General features: G+C 42.7%; 1 protein-coding gene and 1 pseudogene across 7 annotated transcripts in view; one reads left to right on the top strand and one right to left on the bottom strand.

The window, feature by feature from the left end:
- Sugb (Sugar baby) overlaps window positions 1-22322 on the top strand; it is a 263895-nt gene that overhangs the window by 94909 nt on the left and 146664 nt on the right. For all 7 annotated transcript variants that reach the window (XR_010859821.2, XR_010859819.2, XR_010859818.2 and 4 more), the window contains exon 6: window positions 4393-4529. Coding sequence is in view for 3 of the 7 variants with exons in the window: in XM_067145343.2 (XP_067001444.2) it covers window positions 4393-4529 (137 nt within the window). In the remaining 4 variants the exon portion in view is untranslated. The remainder of the gene's footprint in view (window positions 1-4392; window positions 4530-22322) is intronic.
- LOC137500438 (piggyBac transposable element-derived protein 4-like) lies at window positions 13280-15659 on the bottom strand (annotated as a pseudogene).

Here is a 22322-nt window from a genome sequence, read left to right as displayed (position 1 = left end):
CTGGAGAATGAGGGAAAGAAATCATCAAACGAATTAGCATCAGCAGTTGTCAATGAGTTACGATCTAATGATTTACAAGGCTTCACTTCAGTCAAGTTGATTGCTGATGGCTACGCTGGCCAAAATATAAACATTAATATGTTGGCGATGTGTGCAAAGTAATTTACAACGTATGCACCATCCTCTGTTGACAAATTAAAACTGGTATTTCCAGTTACTGGACACTCATATTTGCCTCCAGATAGGATTTTTCGACGCATTGAGAAAGACCTTAAGAAGATGACGACCATAGTAAGTCCTGATGAATATCTTGAGGTGTTCAAAATGTACGGCACAGTGAAACTGATTGGACAAACCTTGGAACCACTGAATTGGAAAGAACAAGCACAGATTTATCTGAAATCTGCTAGTCAACTTCATTTCATGATTTCACAGTGTAAAACAATTGTACTCAGGAGCATGAAAAGAGGCAATGTTGTAGTTTAAGGTGAAGTAAGCTACTATTTGGAAAGAGGTATTGAGCATAAGATCACAAAAGCATGACAGGTAAGTCTAATGTTAATGAATCCTTTACCTGCTGATATTGGCATGAATGTAAACCCACAGAAACTTAAAGATGTTGACATTTTACTAGGAAAGCACTTCGGAAAAGATTGGAAATTAATGCCTCTCTTAAGTGGTATGTCAAAGTCATCAATAAGAACATTTGTAGTGAAAATGAACAAGCTGTTAATGATTATTTATGAACGTGATTGTTTTGAAGACTCTTGTGATGAACCAGAGGTTATTTGCCCAGAAATACAGTGAAGCAAGAACTGAAATGAATGTTAAAAATGTTAACAAAGTGTAAGAATAGCCTTATTTCTTTCATATTTTAATAAAGTTCTTTTAAAATGGAAGTTTACTTCCATGTCATCCAGCAACTTTTTTTCCAAATATTGGGATAGTTCGTTTCAAAAGTGGACAATTACATGGATGTTTGTATTAAAAATGGACAAAAGTCAAGAATGTGTTTTACATTGACTTAGACTGAAATTCCCAAGTGTCAACTATGATTTTCTTGTTCATAGGGCTGGAAATATGACACACAAAAATTTTCACACATGTAACGGGGGTTTAACAAAGAGAAACAAAAATGTGGCTCTACTGAAAAATTAACAGAATGGCTTTTGTCCATGTTTGATACTAGGCATCTCACTTATTTAATCTAAATCTTGCCTGGTTGGCTATCATATTACATGTTATAAACCTCATGATTAATTCGTATTGAAAGTTGTTATGTCTTAAAAAAACCAATGAAGGTATATGTTAATCCACTTACATGTGGATACAAATACATACTAACACTTGATACTTTCGGGACATGTTTCGCCCTTATTTAGGGCATCTTCAGCCGTAATACAATCTTTAAATTATTACATATAATATTAAAAGAAGCTAGAAAATTAGCCTTGTAACCTTATTACTTAAAATATTGAATGAGAAAATCTTATCTATTTACACTATAATTGAGAAAATCTCAGGTACAAAACATAATATCACTGGATGCATTTGACACATTTTGTGGTGGACTTTGAATGTTCACCACATACATTTCGTTCACATTTGCAACACACTGTTTTCTGCATTCTTCCTTTCTTGTGATCTCATAGGTAGCATTGTTTCTTCTTTGCGTATGTTGACATCATAGAAACTGAACTTTTGAGTGTCATTGGAAATACTTTGAATGCATTGAATTGTAGATTTACAGAGTCCTAACTTCGGACATCTGCTGATATGGGGTTCCATCAAATTCTCCGCTAGCTCAGCAAGAAATACCTGACGTCTGCATTTCTTTTTCTTGTTATTCTAGGTGGGATTTTTCTCCAAGAAAATTACATATGCTGGAGTTCCACAGACATCAGTACAATTCATAAACAGTGCGAGAGGCCACCTTCGGGTCTGTATGTATGCGACATCTAGTCAAGCGAGTCCACGTCCCCTTTAGTCTCATTATAGTAAAAAATCACGTCAGACTTTCCATCCTCTTCAATAATGACATATGCTGTGTGATGCATTGTTGAATGAACTACAACGCATTTCTATTTTTATTTTTATTTTATTTATTCACGAAGCACAAGATACAGCTACACTGAGCAAATTTCACTTGCACTGTCAAGACTATTTAACAAACGTAAACTTTCATAATAAAGTATAACGAACATAACAAAATATAACAAGATCAGGTACACATCCTACTAATAAATGTCCAAATCGAAAACCATGAGAATGTCCATGTTCATAGCCAAGTCGTCGTGGGTCAAGATGGCGGTATAATCCCTTCACATCAACTTATCTTTAAGATACTATTTACACACCTCTCGAATACACTTTTATTTGATGCTATATCAAGCTCTTGTCTCCTATTAATATTGTTAAAGAGTGTTGGGAGGCGGGTTAGGAAAGATCGTTGAAGTATTGAGTGCTGATTGTGGGGAATGTGGAGAAGATCTTTGGTTCTGGTGGAGCGGGAAGGAACACGGAGAGAGTGGATCTTATTTGACAAAAATTCTTTAAGTATGAAGGCCTTGTTCTGCCTAACGGTGCCCACAATTGTTAGACCATTGTGGAGTAAATTATCTGCCAAATCCATTGATGACACAAAATTATACATTGTAATATTTCTGGGACTTCCAAAAAATCTGAACTAAGTTTTGAGACAACATTGAAACCAACATTTTTACTTCTCTTGTCGCCTTCTTTTCACAAGTATGCCAATCCTCTCAATGGATAGACATTTTTAGTCATTAATCAAAAAAAAAAAATTCCGCATTTATCCGGCTTAGAGCTCATATTGGCGAAATTCACAACGTCCTCTGAAAGGAACCAACTGTTCATCTACTGTAAGATTCTCTCCTGGAAGGTAATATTTCCCAAGATTGTGATTTATGGCTTCCTATATGTCCCTAAAAGCAGCAAATTTGTCCTTTCTTTTTTCACTTCTTGTAGACTTGACATCAAAACGCAAAAACATCAACAGTTCCTCAAATCTCTGATGACTCATTTTTGCACGAAACACTGGTGATACATACTTTTTGCTCCATAATATTCTGATGTTAGTCAGGTTGATTTTCAAATGACCTGCAGTGATGAGTAGTCCAATCAGTGCTCTTAGTTCAATACTGTCACATTTTTTTCAGCATTTTTAATTTCCTTTTTCACTGTAAACATACTCAGCTTTTGTATTAGTGTGAAGGACAATATTTTCAAGTATGTCTGATGTGAAGTATAAGTCAAAAGTGTCTATAGGAGATTCAACTGTTTTCAAAGGTAGCAACTCGACAACTCTAGTCTGAGATTTGAGGATGTTATGTTTCCTTACCTTGCTTTGTCCTGGAGGGTGCCCACTCCAAACAAAGCTATTTTTTCCCAAATACACACTGTCTGTTGGTTGAAGTGTACTATCAGTATCAATAAGATCAGTATGAACAACTTCACTTACATAGTTTATTTCACCCACTACACTGACGTGATCCTTCTCCTCACTGCAGTTTTCCATCACTTTCTGGTATATAGTCTGATTCATCTTCACTGAAAACACTTTCACTCGAAACATCCTCACTATCTAAAATCACACCGATTTCAGATTCTGTCAGCATCCTCTTATTCATTTTGAATGAACTTTTACTTGTAAGAGCCAGTTATTACTTGGGTACTATTACAATAGAAACTAGGAACAGAATACTGCCGATATATTCTAGATGGGCCAGACAATACTTGCGAGTCCATTAGACTCAGCCTGGGTGTCAGCGTAACAATGTGAAAATAAAGTGTATAATAATGAAGAATGACTATTAAAATAATGAACGAAGCCACAATATTATAAATACATGGTATTCATGAGGATAAATAGAGGAAGAAGTTCCCGCAAAGAAAAGGAAAGAGTAAACAGTACAAAATATGACGAGGTGAGTCTGAGAGACTCCCGTTCGGAGTCCCAGGGTTAACATCCTTGGCCCAGTCAAGAATTAAACCCATTGCCCTTTGAACCAAAAGCCACTAAGGCTATCATTCATCTAAAGATCAGGACTTCATATATTCATATATACTTTTTCATTTGCAACTGAGGGTTAAAAAGACCTGACACAAGTGTTTTACCTCTCTGTCAAGCAAGTACTTGAGGATTAATTAAGGTACAGGCCCAGCATAGAAGACCGTGGAAAACCATCTGCAGGGATGATGACAGTGAGGTTCGAACCCACCATCTCCTGAATGCAAGCTGGCAGCTACACAGTTTGATCCGTGTAGCCAACTTGCTTAGCACTGGTAACTTAATTTTATAATACTTACAGATAGAATTTGTCCACCTGATATTTTGATTATAGTTCAGCATTGTTTTTCCTTGTTCCGCAGTACAGCCAGACAAAGCTATCAAGCAGCATAGTTAAGGACGTGGGCAAACTTGTGACGGAACCTCATGTTGTGGTCTTCATGCTGTGGATCGTGACTGTTGGCTTGTGTACGGGTCTTCTGTGGCAGTTTCTCTTTTGGTGAGTTCTACGATATTCCTACTGAAAGTGGAGTTCTAGTGGAAACTAGATGTTTTGAAGTCCTTCACGAGTACAGTTTTGTCTTCTCTTTCCTAATTGCACAGAACATTCATTCATTCATTTATTGAAGTACCTTATTTCTCTGAATCCAAGATGACCCTGAATGCAAGACAACACTCACTTTTCTTCAAAAAAAAAATCAGTTGGTTTGAAAAGTGCTTTGTGAAATCATAATTTTATTTATAGCAAATTACACATTTAATTTGAAAAAAAAAAAATATTAACACACAAATATCTTGTAAATTCCACGTACTTCTCTAAGCACTTTCATGAAAAGAATTGGAAGCACTGCCACTTATCTGAGCATCTTTCCTCAGACTGTCATCTTTATGGAATTGTATTGAATTATAATTTTAATTTGAGAAACAAATCTGCACAATCAAATATCAAGTAAATACTGCCTAATTTTCTAATCCCTTTCATTGGAGCTGTCATTGGAGGAATTGGAAACACTGTCACCGATCTGAACATCCTTTCACAGAATGTCACCTTAATGAAATCATAATCTTCTTTAGGCCTGTAATGGATTAAAAATGTAATTTGATTAAGCACACCCAAATATGAAAATTTTACCCAGTTCCCTAATCACCTTCATTGGAGCTGTCATTAGAGACATATGGATCATTCTCTCTCTCTCATCTAGTGCATTAGAGACACTTCATAGAACTCTCTGCCACGAACCTGCTACGCAGGCGTAGAAGGGGGGAGAGATGATACTCCCACGTGGCACGTCCCAGGTGCCGGATAGGGGGGTCCTAACCGGCTTGCCGGCGGACTTGAGGGAAATAAAATACCTCTTGCGGACCAAACACACACCCCCTGTGGGTGGGGGAGGCAGACGAAGAATTCACTCACGGTATCCCCTGCCTGTCGTAAGAGGCGACTAAAAGGGGCGACCAAGGGATGATTGTCTTGGAACCATGAAACTAATTTTGATTCGTACCAACACGTGGGGGACACCATGGGTTGCCTGTACTTGCAAGTAGGTTATTTTTTTGCTAGGGGCTTTACATCGCACCAACACAGATAGGTCTTATGGCGACGATCTTGCGAGTAGTACCACTATATTAGGTATGAAATGAGTTTGTGATTAGTAGCAGCTGGAGGGGGTTCTCCTGTGGGTTTCCAGTACCCGTGCGTCGTACCCATGTGAGCAACACCGCGGGTCTGGATGTTGCCTGTGAGTTGTACCACTATATGAGCGACACCGTGGGTCTGCGTTGCCTGTGATTGGTATCCACTCTGAGGAACACCACGGGATGTGTGGTTAGTACACCTAGGTGAGGAACCTTATCGATTTGCGTTGGCTATGAGTGGCGCCATTGTGTGAGAAACACCATAGGTCTGCGTTCCCTGTACGAAGTGCAGAACTTGTGAGTAGTACCTTCTTGTGTGGAACACCGTGAGTCTTCGCTACTTTTGATTAGTACCCCGACATGACAAATACCATGGTTCTACTTTACTTGCGACATGTACCATTCTGTGGGGCCTTAGACGTGGATTTTGCACCCCTTTAGACATCAAGCATCCTTGTGCTTTATAAGTGGTCCCTTGGTCAGTAATACTATTATTTTCAATCTTTTTTTAGTCTGATCCACTGTTCTTTGTTTGTTTGTTTGTTTGTTTGTTTGGTTGTTTGGTTGTTTTTGTTGGGTTCATGTCCATCAAATCATTCTTCATGACAATTTTTATTTTATTTTGGTCAGTGGATGTATTTGACCTGTTTGTTATTTCATTTCGTACCATTAGGGGCCGATGACCTTGATGTTAGGCCCCTTTAAACAACAACATCATCATCATCATCATCATCAGAACTCTGTGCAATTGAAGTACTGGAGATCTGGCCCCAAGTTGTGAGGATCCACTTCCTAGTAATGCTATACATGGCTTCTTTAGCACCACGAACCTGCTACGCAGGCGTAGCAGGGGGAGAGGTGATACTCCCACGTGGCGCGTCCCAGGTGGCGGATAGGGGGGTCCTAACCGGCTTGCCGGCGGACTTGAGGGAAATAAAATACCTCTCACGGACCAAACACACTACCCCCTGCGGGTGGGGGACGCACATGTAGAACACACCCGCGGTACCCCCTGCCTGTCGTATAAGTCGACTAAAAGGGGCGACCTAGGCGCGGACATGGATTGCGGTTTGGTATAATGCTTTGGACCTCCTGTGGATGGGAGGGGTCGAGTACATTCACAGGTAATCCCTGCCTGTCGTAGAAGGCGACTTGAAGGGTCATGTGGCCATGGTCCCCTCTTTATTTTTTTATTATTTTTCCGAGGGTCAGATGTAGACCATTCGAAATTTTGATGTGCGTGCTGCCCGGAGATGGGCCTCTTACGTGTGCGATTACGCCCAAAAGCCCGCAACTGTCCACCCAGGACCATTGCGTGGTGGGAGCGCCATGTGCCTTGGCAGTGGTATCCGCCTGACAACACAGGTCCCCGCACAGCCGAATGCCAGAAGGACATATTATTATTAATTATTTTTAATTTTTTCTCTATATTTAGTGCTCTGTACACGCTATGGGGTACATGCTATTGCGGGTGACTGGAGGAAGGGAGCCTTAGTGCTCATTGCCTCAGTCATCCCGTATTAGGCATCGTCCAACATCGGACCCCGGGCAGTACCTGCTACGACCAGGTGGGTATTGCCTTGGCTGCTTGGTTCGGCTACAGAGACCCCTGATCGGAGTGGGTGGCATTCGGGGAGGATACTATCGGGGATGGCTTCCAAACGAAGTCGTCCTTCTCAAGGTGGTCCTCCACCTAAGTCTTTAACTTTTGCTTCCCTGAGAGGTTCAACTCCCTGGGAACATGCGCAGCGTGAAGGAATGGGATCCAGCTTCCCTAGGTTTCCGGTCACTACCAGAACCGATGGGCATGATTTTAAGCTGGTGAAGTCGATCCTTTTTAGTCGACACATCGAAGGCGTTTACGGCGAACTTGAGGACCTTAAGAAAATGCGCAACGGTAGTTTGCTTATGAAGACTCGTACAGCACTGCAAGCTGATCAGCTGCGTAAGTGTGACCACTTTGGCGAAATCCCCGTCAAAGTGGAGGAGCATAAGTCCTTGAACCTGGTTCGCGGAGTCATCTTTCACCGCAACCTTATTTTGAACACTGACGACGAGTTGATGGAAGACATGAAGAACCGTGGCGTGACACACGTCCGGCGCATTACGCGCAAGGTCAACGGTGAAGACGTTGCCACTGGTGCCTTCATTGTCTCTTTCAAGTTGTCAGTGTTACCAGAGAAAGTCAAGGTAACAACTTATCGTTGCGATGTGAGGCCGTACATCTCGCCTCCTATGCGATGCTATCAATGCCAGCGATTCGGACATATGGTCTCTCGCTGTTCGAATCAGGCTGTATGTGGTACGTGTGGACGAGTAGCTCATGGCGCGGAGGAGTGCACAACTCCGTACAAGTGCACTAACTGCTCCGGTTTTCATTCTCCTCGGGATCGGAACTGTCCGACATACCTGAGTGAGAAGAAGATCCAGGAGTTCAAGACCCTGGATGGTCTTTCCTACCAGGAAGCGCGCCGTAACTTTAATTCCATGAATACACCTGCCCGTACACTCGACTACAGCATGATAGCTCAGAGTCTTCCAGGTTCGTCATTTTCAACATCGTCACCTGTGCTGATCGCTGCGCCCAAGGCGACTGTTGCTGCTCCCAGCAACATCGCAAATAGTCAAAGCTCGAAGGGGGGGGACCACCCCACCTTCGACCAACCAGAAGTCTGTGCAGGCTGGCAGTCCCCAGCTGGCACAGCATGGGGGAAAACTAAGTCTCCCCCCCCCTAGGAGGTCGACGAAAGTCGTGCCCCAGCCGGCAGAGGTGGCTTTGTCGACCAGGGCTGGGAAACCATCTCCCAGCCCGTCTAAACTAGAAAAGAAAAAGGGGAAGAAGAGCGCCCGTCCTGAGCGCGCTCGGACTTCCCCTGCGAAGGAGAAGTCATGCCCCCCGTCTGGGGGGTATGAGTCTGCGCCGGGCGGTACTCCTGCTCCGAAACCTGCGCGCTCTCCTCGTAGGGGACCCCTTCGCCCCCGAAAAACGTCGAAGTTCTGGGCGCCATCCCCGCCGTCTGTTGACGACGAGATGGATGTCGCGCTGTCCACTACATCTACGGATGTAGATGTTGATAGTCTTTAGGTTTGTGAGCATTTTATTGCTCATAACCTAACACTACTTATATCGTCCACACTATGGCACTGTTACAGTGGAATTGTAATGGTTATGACAGGCATCTTGCTGAGTTACGTCAGCTCATTAGTGAGTACGCAGCGAGTATAGTCTGTATTCAGGAGACCAACTTCAGACCTGGTCATCATACGGTCTTGAGAAATTTTAAGCTATACTCTACAGAACGATACTATGCACACCGGGCTTCCGGTGGCGTTGGCATTTTTGTACTTTCTGATACCTACAGCGAAGAGGTGCCATTAAGAACCCCGCTCGAGGCTGTGGCTGGTCGCGTTTCACTGCCTGTCATAGCAACAGTGTGTAATGTTTATTTTCCACCCGGCCAGCATCTTAATATAACTGATGTTGTTGATCTCATAGATCAGCTTCCACCTCCCTTCCTTTTATTGGGCGATTTTAACGCCCATCACCCCATGTGGGGCTCTGAGGCGCCTTGCCCCCGGGGAAGAGAGCTGGAAATATTAGCAACTGAGCTGGATTTATGTATTTTGAACACAGGGGAACCAACTCACTTTAGTGTACGTTATGGCACGTATTCTCGGATCGACCTAAGTCTATGCAGCCGAACGTTGGTTCCACTGTTTCGGTGGAATACACACGATGATCTCTGTGACAGTGACCATTTTCCTATTATCCTTACTTTGTTGAAGCATAAATCCGTCGAGGCTCCCCCTCGATGGATTCTTAAACTTGCTGATTGGGCAAAGTTCTCATCCCTAGCTGTCTTTAATGACGATATCAGGCGGACCGTCGGCGAGGAAATAACTTACGTCACCCAAGTTATTCTTGCTGCTGCTGAGGAGTCCATTCCGTTTTTCTTGGGGGCTCCTCGCCGAAAACTCGTTCCTTGGTGGAACGATGAAATAGCAGCAGCCATCAAAGAACGCCGTCACGCTCATAAACTTTACCGTCGACAGCCTACTGTGGCCAACTTGGTAACATTTAAGAAACTCCGCACTAAGGCGCGAGTTCTTATTCGACAAAGTAAGAAGGCTTCATGGGAGAGATATGGGTCGTCCATGACGTCACATACTCCATCATCTCAAGTGTGGACGAAACTTCGACGAATTTCGGGTATTCAAGGATCATCTGCTGTACCGGGAATTTCCATTGCAGGCAGTGTCGCCACTGATCCCCTCGTGATTGCTGACCATCTAGATAGTCATTTCGCGGATGTCTCTGGCTCCGGGAATTACCATCCTGATTTCCTCCCTCTGAAGCGGGAGGCAGAACGTCATCACCTTAGTTTTGCCACCCAAGCTTCAGAGGACTATAACGTGCCCTTTACGGAGTGGGAACTCCGCAGCGCCCAGGCGCTTTGCAAGCACACGTCTCCTGGACCGGACAACATCCATAACCAGATGTTGAAACACCTTAGTGATGATAGTCTACTCTATCTCCTTCGTGTGTTCAACCGAATCTGGATGGAGGGTGATTTTCCGTCTCAGTGGCGAGAGGGCATAGTTATTCCTGTCGTCAAGCCTGACAAAGATCCTAAGTATGCAGGAAGTTACCGACCGATTTGCCTTACAAACTGCCTGTGTAAGCTGTTTGAGAGGATGGTTAATCGCCGGCTTGTGTGTGTTGTCTGGAGAAACAAGGACTCTTGTCCGAGTACCAATGTGGATTTCGAGCCGCTCGATCCACCACTGACCACTTGGTACGGCTGGAAAGCTCTATCCAGGATGCGTTTCTCCGCAAACAGCCCTTGGTGGCTGTTTTCTTTGACTTGGAGAAGGCTTATGACACCACATGGCGATATGGTATCCTTTCAGCCCTGCATCAATGGAGATTCCGAGGTAACTTGCCGGCGTTTATTGCGAATTTCTTGTCCCTCCGTCTATTCCGTGTCCGAGTAGGGAGGACATATTCGCAATACCACGTACAAGAAAATGGAGTCCCACAGGGATCGGTCCTTAGTGTCACTCTGTTCGCGATTGCCATCAACGGTGTTGTTGCTGGTGCTGGTCCAGCAGTTATACCGTCACTATATGTGGACGATTTTGCTCTGCACTATAGCTCGCGTAATGTGGCAGTCGCAGAGTGACAATTAAAACACGCTATTAGGAGGGTGGAGCAGTGGACCTTAGAACATGGCTTTCGGTTTTCTGCCGCAAAGACCTCTGTTGTCCACTTTTGTCGTCAACGTACTCTTCACCCCCATCCTGAGCTTTATTTAGACAACGTCGTTCTTCCAGTAGTTGACACTTACCGATTTCTTGGGCTCCTTTTCGACAGTAAATTATCGTGGGAGCCACACGTGCGGCAGTTAAAAGTGCGATGCACTAGGAAGCTTAATATCCTTAAGTTTCTTAGCAGCACTTCTTGGGGGGCTGACCGCACGGTGCTCCTGCGATTCTATCGGGCACACATTTTAACCCGGTTAGACTACGGCAGTGCAGCATATGGCTCCGCAAGACCAAGCGTTCTTGCGAAGCTGAACAGTATCCACCACAGCGGGGTTAGGTTGGCGACGGGAGCTTTTCGTACAAGCCGCATCGCTAGCCTGCTCGCTGAGTCTGGTGTGCCGCCTTTACACCTGAGGCGCCAGCAACTTCTCCTTACATATGCTGCCAATTTGCAACAGATGCCACTTCATCCAAGCTATCCTTGCGTGTTCAACAATGGCAACCGTTTGCTGTACGCTGCTCGTCCTCGAGCGACGCGGCCGGTTTGGATACGCTTGGATAGCATTTCCGAATCGTTTGACGTACCTTCGGTTCCTTGCCTTGTCAGACAACCAAGTGGGGTACCTCCGTGGGTCGTACGACGACCTGAAGTAATCCTGGATCTGCACACTGGCCCAAAGGAAAACACGGACCCTTCGATTTATCGGAGGCTCTTCCTGTCCGTTGTTGGCCGCTATCCAGGTTCAGTCGTCGTCTACACGGATGGTTCAAGGACAGATACGAAGGTGGGCTGTGCGTTCGTTGTTAACAATGATAGGTTCCTTTTTGCTCTTCCGGCGACCTGTAGTGTGTACACAGCAGAGCTCTATGCTATCTATGAGGCTCTGCGATACGCACTGTACAATGGGCGCCGACACTTTCTTCTGTGTACCGACTCCTCGAGTTCGCTCTAGTCTATAGATACCTGTTTCCCTCGGCACCCTCTGGTGCAGCTAATCCAGGACCTGCTGGCCGGGTGTTGGGATGCTGGCACCAGAATCACGTTTCTGTGGCTCCCAAGCCACATGGGCATAGAGGGAAACGAGTTAGTAGATCAGGCTGCCAAGGAGGCAGTTACACTGCCCCCGTTGCCTTTCAAGGTTCCAGTAAGTGATATTCGCTCCCAGCTGCGACATCTTGTTATGTCCCATTGGGAGATGGAGTGGCAGGCCATTCCACTTCCCAATAAGCTGAGAGCGATAAAAGGAACAACGAAGGTATGGAGGACTTCCCTTCGGGCTTCGCGGAGGGAAGCCGTGGTATTATGGCGTCTTCGGATCGGCCACGGTATCTTGACTCACTCGCATCTTTTGAAAGGAGAACCCCCTCCGGTGTGTACCTGCGGCGAACATCTTACCGTGGTGCACATCCTTACGGAGTGTGTGGACCTGGTCGATCTGCACCGTAGTCTTAACCTTCCGAGTACTATCTCCCTTATCTTGCGTGATGACGAGCAGTCAGCAGACCTCGTCGTCCGCTTTATGAGGGATAGTGGACTGTTTTCTCGTGTGTGATGCTGTCCTTTGTCCTAGTGTGTTTTGTGTCACTTTCGCTTTTATCCTATTGACTTAATTTTAGTTTGTGTTGCGTATTTTAATGTGTTATTTTAACGTCTCTCGTACATTATGTACTACCAGGCAATGCCTTATTCTTTTGTTTTCCTGTAGATTCTCTTATTTTATTAGAAAATAAGGCATTGCGTATTAGATCCACTGATTGTTTTAATCTCACCCTTATTTTTCTCCATTTTTTAAAAAACTCTAGTCAGTGGATATGTTTTTAAAATTTTAACATCATCTCTCATGTCGTTCATCTCGTTCCATTAGGGGCCGATGACCTGCGATGTTAGGCCCCTTTAAACAACAAGCATCATCATCATCTCATTGTTGCTCCACTTCGCGAGCCTGCATTCTTAATGACATCTCGTGATGGAGCCATTCCCTCTGTGCATTTTTCGTGCACATAGCTTACAATTTCATCTTCGACTTCTTTAAATAAAGAGTTCTTGTTGTGGGTCACAGAAAACAACATTTAACTTGGTCTGTATGAAGAGAGAAATTTAGTTTGCTGTCATGAATTGAGTGTATGAAAACCAGAATGGTATAAGTAACATTTTGATCATTCAGAGAAAAAGCCATTTAAACATTTCAACACTTGTATAAAGTCAGGAATGAAATAAAACAAAAATGAAATACTGTATTACACATTTAATGGGCAAGTGATTAGCATTACAGAGATAGTTAAAATAAACGTTTTTCCATTCATATAGGTACACAGACAAAGAAAATGTAGTTCACTTGTACCCTTATGACACAAAAGTTTGTCTGTGGAATGTCACTTATATCACTCTGTTTCTATTACATTGGGATATCACTGAGCTTTCTCGTTTCTGTCACCCTTCTCTGTCGCTCAATCACTTCATCTTCTTTTGTTGCGGATACTATAAATCCATCTACAGTCTGAACTAGTTAAGACGTCCCTCTCTAGGGCATTTCCGTGGTTATTATGTCATTATTCCAAAGTCCCAGTCCATGTCCTATCAAATACATGTTATCCTTTTCGCTGCTGATATTGTGAGCGACTATCTGAACCCTCCATTCTGAATTATTTAAAAAAAATATAATGCCTCAAAATACATGAAAAATATGAAAATTTTGCAAGATATTTCACATGAACTGGCAAAAAATTCCAGAACAGCTTTCAGTTTTTTTTCCTGCAAAAATTAACAACAGAAAAAATCAGGGTTGTCCATGTGAGCCAAAAATACACTTTCCTATAAAAAATTCTATATTCCTCTTTCACAAGTGCTAAATTCTCACCAAATTGGACAACGCTCTTTCAACAGTTATGAATGTAAGACATTTTAGCTATTTTTCAAATCAGGGTTGTCCATAATAGTCAAAGTACTCATTGGTCATCGTCTTGAATAGATCGATTATGACTAATTATTTCTAATAAAAAGCAATCAAAGAACATTTCACTATTATAGTAATGTCAAAAAGATTAAATTTAAGCCAGGGTTGACCAAAATAAGAAATGTAGTGAAAACCACAAAATTCTAAAATATCAACTCACCTAATTTACACCAAATTGTTTCATAATTTACAACAGACACTCCAATGTGCTCGTCTTTAAAACTTCACTAATGTGTGGTATATTTTGAAGCAGGGGTGAACACAGAGGGCCACGTCACATTTGATGCACATGTACCGGGTTTCTCGCCTCTTCTTTTTGCCAGTTGTTGTGTTGGAGCAGACATGGCAGCATCTTGTAGGAAATTTCTTCTTTGGAGTAGGTTGTACAGGGGATGGGAAATGTCTCTCCGTCAATCTGAGTGGTTGGTCACCAGATGTAGGACGTCCTCTTTTACTGGTTTGTCTAGATACGTGGTACTTCTGGATGAGTTCCCTTATGAGCTGTAGCTGGAAATCTGCTAGAGATATATTCTGTCCAGTTTTGACATTGAAGTGGGCATGAGAATTTAAAACAGTGATGTCCAGCTGGTGGAAAAAGAACTTTCGGTACCATTTATTGACTTCCGCACACACTCTACAGAACTGATCATCATGTCTGACCGGTCAACAGGACCCATATACTTATTATAGTCGACAATGCAATGGGGTTTCTCTACAGGCAGTCTTGTCTGTCTGTCTGTCTGTCTGTCTGTCTGTCTGTCTGTCTGTCTGTCTGTCTGTCTGTCTGTCTGTCTGTCTGTCTGTCTGTCCGGCTTCCCTGTAGGTATCCATTGTCTGTATGTCGCGTGGTCAGCATACAAACTTCCCCACCATCGAACCACCTGATGGCAATCATGTTATCTGTCGCTTTTGATTCAATTTGTCCTTTCTTCAATTTTGTAGTAAATTTTGGCATACCCCTCCTGTTTCTCCTGACTGTACCACATGTGTTGGTTTTCTTTTTGTGTAGGTGATCGTACAATTGTGGACTTGAATACCAGTTATCTATCCACAATATATGTCCTTTCGGCAAGTACCTTTCAATTAGCATCAAGACAACTGCACCTGATACCCCAAATTCACGTTTGGGAATTATTTCTGTAGTTGACCCTGTGTAAACAATAAAATCCAGCACATATCCGGTCTCGCAATCGCAGATAACAAATGTCTTTATTCCAAATCTGTTTCTCTTAGATGGGATAAACTGTATGGATGAAAGCCTGCCTTTGAAAAGTGTCAAACTTTCATCAATGCAAACTGGGTGAGCGTTTCTCTGAACTTGTTTCTGAGATGGTCAATTACAGACTTTATTTTATACAGCCGGTCACCTTCAGGCTGACTGTTGTCATTGAAATGTAACAACCGCAATAATAAGAGATACCTGTCTCTAGACATGAAATCCAAGAACTGCGGGGTCATTATTCGAGGATCAGTTGACCAGTATTCAAGAATTGTAAGTTTCTTCATTCTTGCCATAAGCATTGTCACGGCTAAAAAAAAAAGTACAGTTCTTCAGGTGTGGTTTCCCTCCATTTCCGTAGCCTAGAACTTGGAGACGGTGGTATTGTTTGCGTAACAAATACAAAGTACTCGTTTGTTTCAACTGCTATATGCTCCATAATTTCTCGTGAAAAGAAGCACTGAAATACATCTAAAACTGCTGGTTCATCATGAATCACACCGAATGATATACCCGATGAACTGTCATCAAAACTGTGTATTACAGGACTAAACATATTACCCATGCACCATTGAAATAAATCAGGTTTGGAACGAATTCTTTTCCTGGTTTGTGGAGCTGGTACTTGAGGCTCAGCACTATCACTGTCATCACTGTCACTAGGACTGTAATCACTACCCAAATCACTGATATCTCAGTACTCATCTTCCGATTCAAGTGTATTCACAGCTTCTATAAGTTCGAACTCGGAAAGAACGCGCCGTCCGCTACTTGAAGCCATTTTTACAAACCCTGGATACAGGTGCTTTGCGGGACTGCCAACCTTGGTTGCGCGCTGTGCTGAATGCATTATTTCAGATATTTGACCGTAGATAGTGTTAAAATGCAGTCTCCGTTTTGACTTATGGCCCATTATGCTGCTAAAAGATGTAGCTTATTGCCTCTCAAGTTTGAAAAACAAAGGAAACTCCAAAGGTATACATTTCCTTTTCAGAACTTTAGCTAAAGTTACCGACGAGATATCTCGGGGACAGCAAGGGCGTGACGCATTACCACGCCCGAGATATCTCGGGCGTAGCAGTGTGTTATGAAGAGACTTTTCATTTTTGTAAAATTATTTCATTAATTGAAGTTGGCACTTTCTAAGCCTGTTTCCAATTGGTCAGATGATTCTGTATTGTTGAAAAATGGTTACGCATGCAACAGTCATGTCCGTCATCAAGTTGTTATATCGTATCATTAAGACCACCGCCGTCTCGATCCTCTTATACTGCCTGCTCTATGCCACTAGTTTAACACAGGAAGGCGCGACTACCAATAGTTCTCCAAATCGCCGTAAGAGTGCAGCAGTAGACGCACAATCTTCGCTGTCAGTGTGGGTGTAGCACAGTATTATTGGTGCATGAATGTGTGTGAAAACCTGAGTTATTTTGTACAATGAGTAAACGTGTCTGGTCACTTTCGTTCGTACAAGATATATATTTTGAATAGAACTGTGAAATGAATGAATTATGTTATTTTTATAGATATTTCGAAAGTGATTTTAAGGTGTTGGTACTTGTTTCTTTCCGTTCGTGCAAGGTATATTTTTCGTAGAACTGAAACTTCAGATTCTTTCCCCGAAATATTCAACTGTTGTATACCATGTTGCCAATCTCGGCAAGGTTGTTCGCAGCCAGAAAATATACGACTCCATGAAATACCGTCTAGAAGAGAATTGAGAGAAAAGCGGCTGTCGGCTTTATCTAGGCAAGGACCTAATGAAGGAAGTAATTGGATATCCTCAGATTATTCTCGCATCTGTGCCTTTACACCTTATTTCAGAATTTGATGGAGCCTCCGCGGCTCAGGCGGAAGACGCCGGCCTCTCACCGCTGGGTTCTGTGGTTCAAATCCCGGTCACTCCATGTGAGATTTGTGCTGGACAAAGCGGAGGCGGGGACAGGTTTTTCTCCGGATACTCCGATTTTCCCTGTCATATTTAATTCTAGAAACACTCTCGAATATCATTTCATTTCATCTGTCATTCATTAATCATTGCCCCAGAGGGGTGCGACAGGCTTCGCCAGCCGGCACAATTCCTATCCTCCCTGCTAGATGGGGGCTTCATTCATTCCATTCCTGGCCCGGTTGAATGACTGGAGAAAGGCTGCGGATTTTTTCCAGAAGGTGATTAAAGCCGTGGAGGATAGTGGATTCCTTGTGATAAAAATTGTGACGGACAATCACAAAACGCCTTCATGTTTAGACATTTTGGACAACCTCAGACCGGGCGAGTTGGCCGTGCGTGTAGAGGCGCGCGGCTGTGAGCTTGCATCCGGGAGATAGTACAGTAGGTTCGAATCCCACTATCGGCAGCCCTGAAAATGGTTTTCCGTGTTTTCCCATTTTCACACCAGGCAAATGCTGGGGCTGTACCTTAATTAAGGCCACGGCCGCTTCCTTCCAACTTCTAGGCCTTTCCTGTCCCATCGTCGCCATAAGACCTATCTGTGTCGGTGTGACGTAAAGCCCCTAGGTAGAAAACCTCAGATATCCAGACGATAATATTCCAATCAAACTAGTAACAGGAAATCAAATCCTAACTTGCGGGTACTAGGTTCGTGTTCTTGAAGAGAGGATGGAGTGTGACATTTGTGTCAGCAACATCTCACTGCCTAGAGCTTCGACACCTCTAAATGGAACTGATTATACATCAGGACAGAGGAGGAGTTCGATACCCAAAACCTAGTTTTGTTGCTCTGGTGAAGCATCTCCAGGAGTTCGTTTAAACTGATGTGCCCTATTGTCGAAGTCCTTCAAGCGTATGAGCGTAATACGAGGACTTGCGACGTGTTCCCTTTCAGAATACCGGACGAGTTGGCCGTGCGGTTAGAGGCGCGCGGCTGTGAGCTTGCATCCGGGAGATAGTGGGTTCGAACCCCACGGTCGGCAGCCCTGAAGTTGGTTTTCCGTGGTTTCCCATTTTCACACCAGGCAAATTCTGGGCTGTACCTTAATTAAGGCCACGGCCGCTTCCTTCCCATTCCTAGACCTTTCCTATCCCATCATCGCCATTAGAACCATTTGTATCGGTGCGACTTAAAACAAATATTAAAAAAAAAAAGCTTTCAGAATGTGTTTTGTTACAGTGTGAGGTCAAAGAACATCAGCAAAATGTTAGAGATATTATCCTAGCCAAGTTCGTAAGACCTCTATTATTTCATATTGCGTTGGCAAGAACACAAAAAGTACGGTACCACTCCAAGCCTTCGTCCAGGAAAATCTTTAAATTGTGCATGAAGAGGCCAACTGCGACTTCGTGCAGGTAATATTGCCGATATTTAATATTACTGATGTAATTTACGAGCTTCAGTGAACATATGACCATACAGCATAGTGTTTTGTAGGCTGTCGTCATTAGAATAAGTTTAGACCATTGTGCGTCTATGTCTGCCATCTAGCGGAGAAATTTTGTCGCAGCGTAGTCGCAAAAAGGCTCGCATAGAGCAGGCAGTATAGGAGGATCGAGACGGCGGTGATTAAGACATATCAAATGCAATAAAGTATAGAAGGCACCAAGTTCCTTTACTTCAAAATCAAACACAAACATTGGCTCCCAACAGCACGGCTCTCAATAACCTGAGATGTTCAATACAAGCAAGATCATGAAAAGTGAAATCCAGAAGTGAAAACAATGCGTCGCAATTGAGGTTAAGCATCGGAGCAAAAATACAACACATCTCGAATTCGTGGAATCATTCACGGATATTGCATTCTCGTTCATAACGAAGATCAGACCGCTGAGGCCAACAACTTCAACGGATTGCAGCATAAATCAGTAATCAGGCAAGTACGATTCGAGTTTTCGTACTTAGTACATCCAAAGAATTAGCGACAAGATTTCAAGTTTTACATTCTCTTAGCCGCTCAAGGCAAGAATCTCCGTGAGAGCGTGAGTCTCTTTGACATATACACCATCCTTGCTATACATACGGTACTCTTAGATTCTAGCCTTTCTCTTAGCGCATGTTTTTGTAACAAACATACATATGCACCTATCAACATAATAATAAGAAAATGATAATTGAAGTCCTTTGATCCTCCTGTTGTCATAAATATAAAAGATCCAAATTCCTTTGTCATATAACCTCAATTCAGCAACACGATTCCTTTGAACTTATACATAACCTTCATGCAATTCTTTTGAACTTTCACAGCATAACCTTAATTTCAATATGTCGCAACTAACGAAATTGAAACAATCGCGTGGTCGAGTAAAGGGCACGTTAACAAGAATAATAAAGTCAATTACAGCTGACATGTCAAAATCGGAGGCGAAGGTTAGAATTAAAAAATGTGAAGAGCTATGGAATTCTTTTGAAGAAGTACAAATGAAAATAGAGGAAACAGAGATAACTGATGAAATAGCTGCCCTACAGTTTGAAGAGGAATGTGAGGGAGAGCGAGAGCTATTTGAATCTATTTATTTCCGCGCAGTTACACAACTGCAAACGATAATAGATGAAGCAGAGGATGTTCAAAATAATTTACTAGCTCAAATGAACACGGCAGTAAACAACGCCGTTCATCAACAGGAAGTTCCACAACATCATAACAGAAGAATACATAAATTACCAGAAATTAAATTACCGGAATTTAACGGCGAATTCACAAAATGGTTGCTTTTTAAGAACAGTTTTGAGTCAACCATTCATAATGATACTCAACTAACAAATATCCAAAAATATCAGTATCTGATCGGTCTTCTGCAGCGCGAGGCACGCAAAGTCATTGAAGGTTTTACCATTTCAGAAGAAAACTACACAAGTGCGTGGAACTTGCTTGTAGATACATATGATAATCAAATGATGATAATCGAGACACATCTAGATGAACTTTTCAAGTTCCCTACAGTTTTTAAGGAGAACAAATCTGAATCACTCAGGCAATTACAATTTCATATTCAAACTCACATGGCTTCATTAAAAGCAATGAAGCAACCTGTACAATATTGGGACACATTGGTTATTCATCTAGCAAAGAAGCAGCTGGATTTCATTGAGCAAAGAGACTGGCAGGAAAGGGTGAAAGGCAACACTCCAGAGAAGATGCCAACATTGGATGATTTCTTGAAATTTTTAACTGAGCGTTCCCAATCATACATGCTTTTAAATCATAACAAAACCAAGGCATTGAACACAAAGGCAAATCCGAAGGACAAACAACCTAGCAAGAAAGTTGTTATGACGACGACTCAGGGAAGCTGTAATCTGTGTGGTGGAAGTCACCCCATTTTTACATGTGAAGAATTAATTAAACGATCAGTTGAAGACAGAAGAAAACTGCTTCGAGAAAAAGGACAGTGTCATAACTGTTTGAAACCAGGACATATTGCAAAAAATTGCAGAGGATCGAAATGCAAGAAATGCGGACTTCCTCACAACACACTTTTACATGCTGAGGAAGATGACAAACAGAAACAAAATCTCAAAGAAGATCAAGTGCCCATAAACCTGTGTGTCGAATCTCAGCATTCACTTGCTTCACTCAATGTGAACTTGGCGAAAGGAATAACATCACAAATACTTTTGTCAACAGCTTTAATTGATGTCAAAGATGTTCACGGAAGAAGAATGACATGCCGAGCCTTACTGGATCCGGGATCTCAGTCGAATCTAATAAAGGAAGGTCTGTATAAGAAACTTGGCTTACCGAATGTCAAGACGAACACACAGATCATTGGAGTAGATTGTTCCAAAGTGGAAACAAAAAGGATCACGAGAGTACATCTCGCTTCAAGGAATGACGGATTTGAGGTGGAAGCAGAATTTCTAGTTTTGCCAACTATAACAGGACGATTGCCACAGTTGGAGATCAAGAAGGACAAGATTATTATTCCAAAGGATATTCGCTTGGCAGACCCCACATTCAACAAGCCTGGAGACATCGACATGTTAATTGGTGCTGGACTTTTTTGGAAAATAGTCATAGGTCCACCCAAGAATGAAGCTGAAGGACAACCAGCTCTGCAAAACACCCGATTAGGCTGGATTATAGGTGGTGAAGTTTTTGAGAACAAACAAGGATCAACAACAACATGCATGAAAATTAGCAATCAACAATTATCAGATCAGATGGAGAAATTTTGGAAACAAGAAGCAATTCCGGAGATTCAACATTACACATCAGAAGAAAGAATATGTGAAAGACAGTTCACGGACACCGCTTCGAGAGATACAACAGGTAGATTCATCGTAAGGCTCCCTATCAAGCCAGATGTCATCCTCGGAGAATCAAGAAAGCACGCACTAAACAGACTAGAATCATTAGTCAAGAGGTTAAGCAGACACCCCGAACTCAAGACAGCTTATGCAGATTTCATGGATGAATATGAAAAACTAGGGCATATGAGCTTGATTGAAACAAACCAAAATCAAGATGTACCAAATTCATACTTCATACCCCATCAACCAGTGGTACGTCCAGATAGTGACACCACAAAGGTCAGAGTGGTATTTGATGCCTCGGCAAAAACATCACTCGGGACATCACTCAATGACAAGCTCATGACAGGACCTAATTTACAGCGAGATCTTTTTCACATTGTACTTAGATTTCGCAGCCATAAGTACGTCATGACAGCAGATGTGGAAAAGATGTTTCGGCAAATCCTCATCCATCCTGAAGATCGAGCATTCCAGCAGATTTTGTGGAAAGAGGAATCTTCAGCCCCTGTGAGGATTTATTAGTTGAATACAGTGACATATGGAACAGCATCAGCACCTTACCATGCCATGAGATGCTTAAATGAATTGGCTACTCTTCATGAAAATGAATTTCCAGCAGCAGCAAAGGCTATTCGTGATGATTTTTATATGGATGACTGCTTAAGTGGTGGAGACATTCTAGAAGACGTGATCGGGCTACGGCGGCAAATACAAAATATACTCAAGAGTGGTGGAATGCATTTGAGGAAATGGAGGTCCAACAGCAAAGAGATCTTGCAGGATTTGGAGAGCAAAAGCGACGAAGGGACTTTACTGGTTTTAGACAAAGGTGAAGCTAGTAAGACTCTTGGACTCCTCTGGGACTCAGCACAAGATTGCCTTCAGTTTCGAGTTGAGCTGACAAAGCAGTCACCAAGATCCAAAAGAGAAGTCGCCTCCAAAATCGCACAGATTTTTGATCCACTAGGACTCGTGGGTCCAGTACTGATCAAAGGGAAGTTGTTGATGCA

The sequence above is a fragment of the Anabrus simplex genome, chromosome 4 (genome assembly GCF_040414725.1).
Source record: "Anabrus simplex isolate iqAnaSimp1 chromosome 4, ASM4041472v1, whole genome shotgun sequence".
In the NCBI taxonomy this organism is placed as follows: Eukaryota; Metazoa; Arthropoda; class Insecta; order Orthoptera; family Tettigoniidae; genus Anabrus; species Anabrus simplex.
The sequence above is the reverse complement of the archived record's forward strand: the minus strand, read 5'-3'. Positions and strand labels throughout refer to the sequence as shown.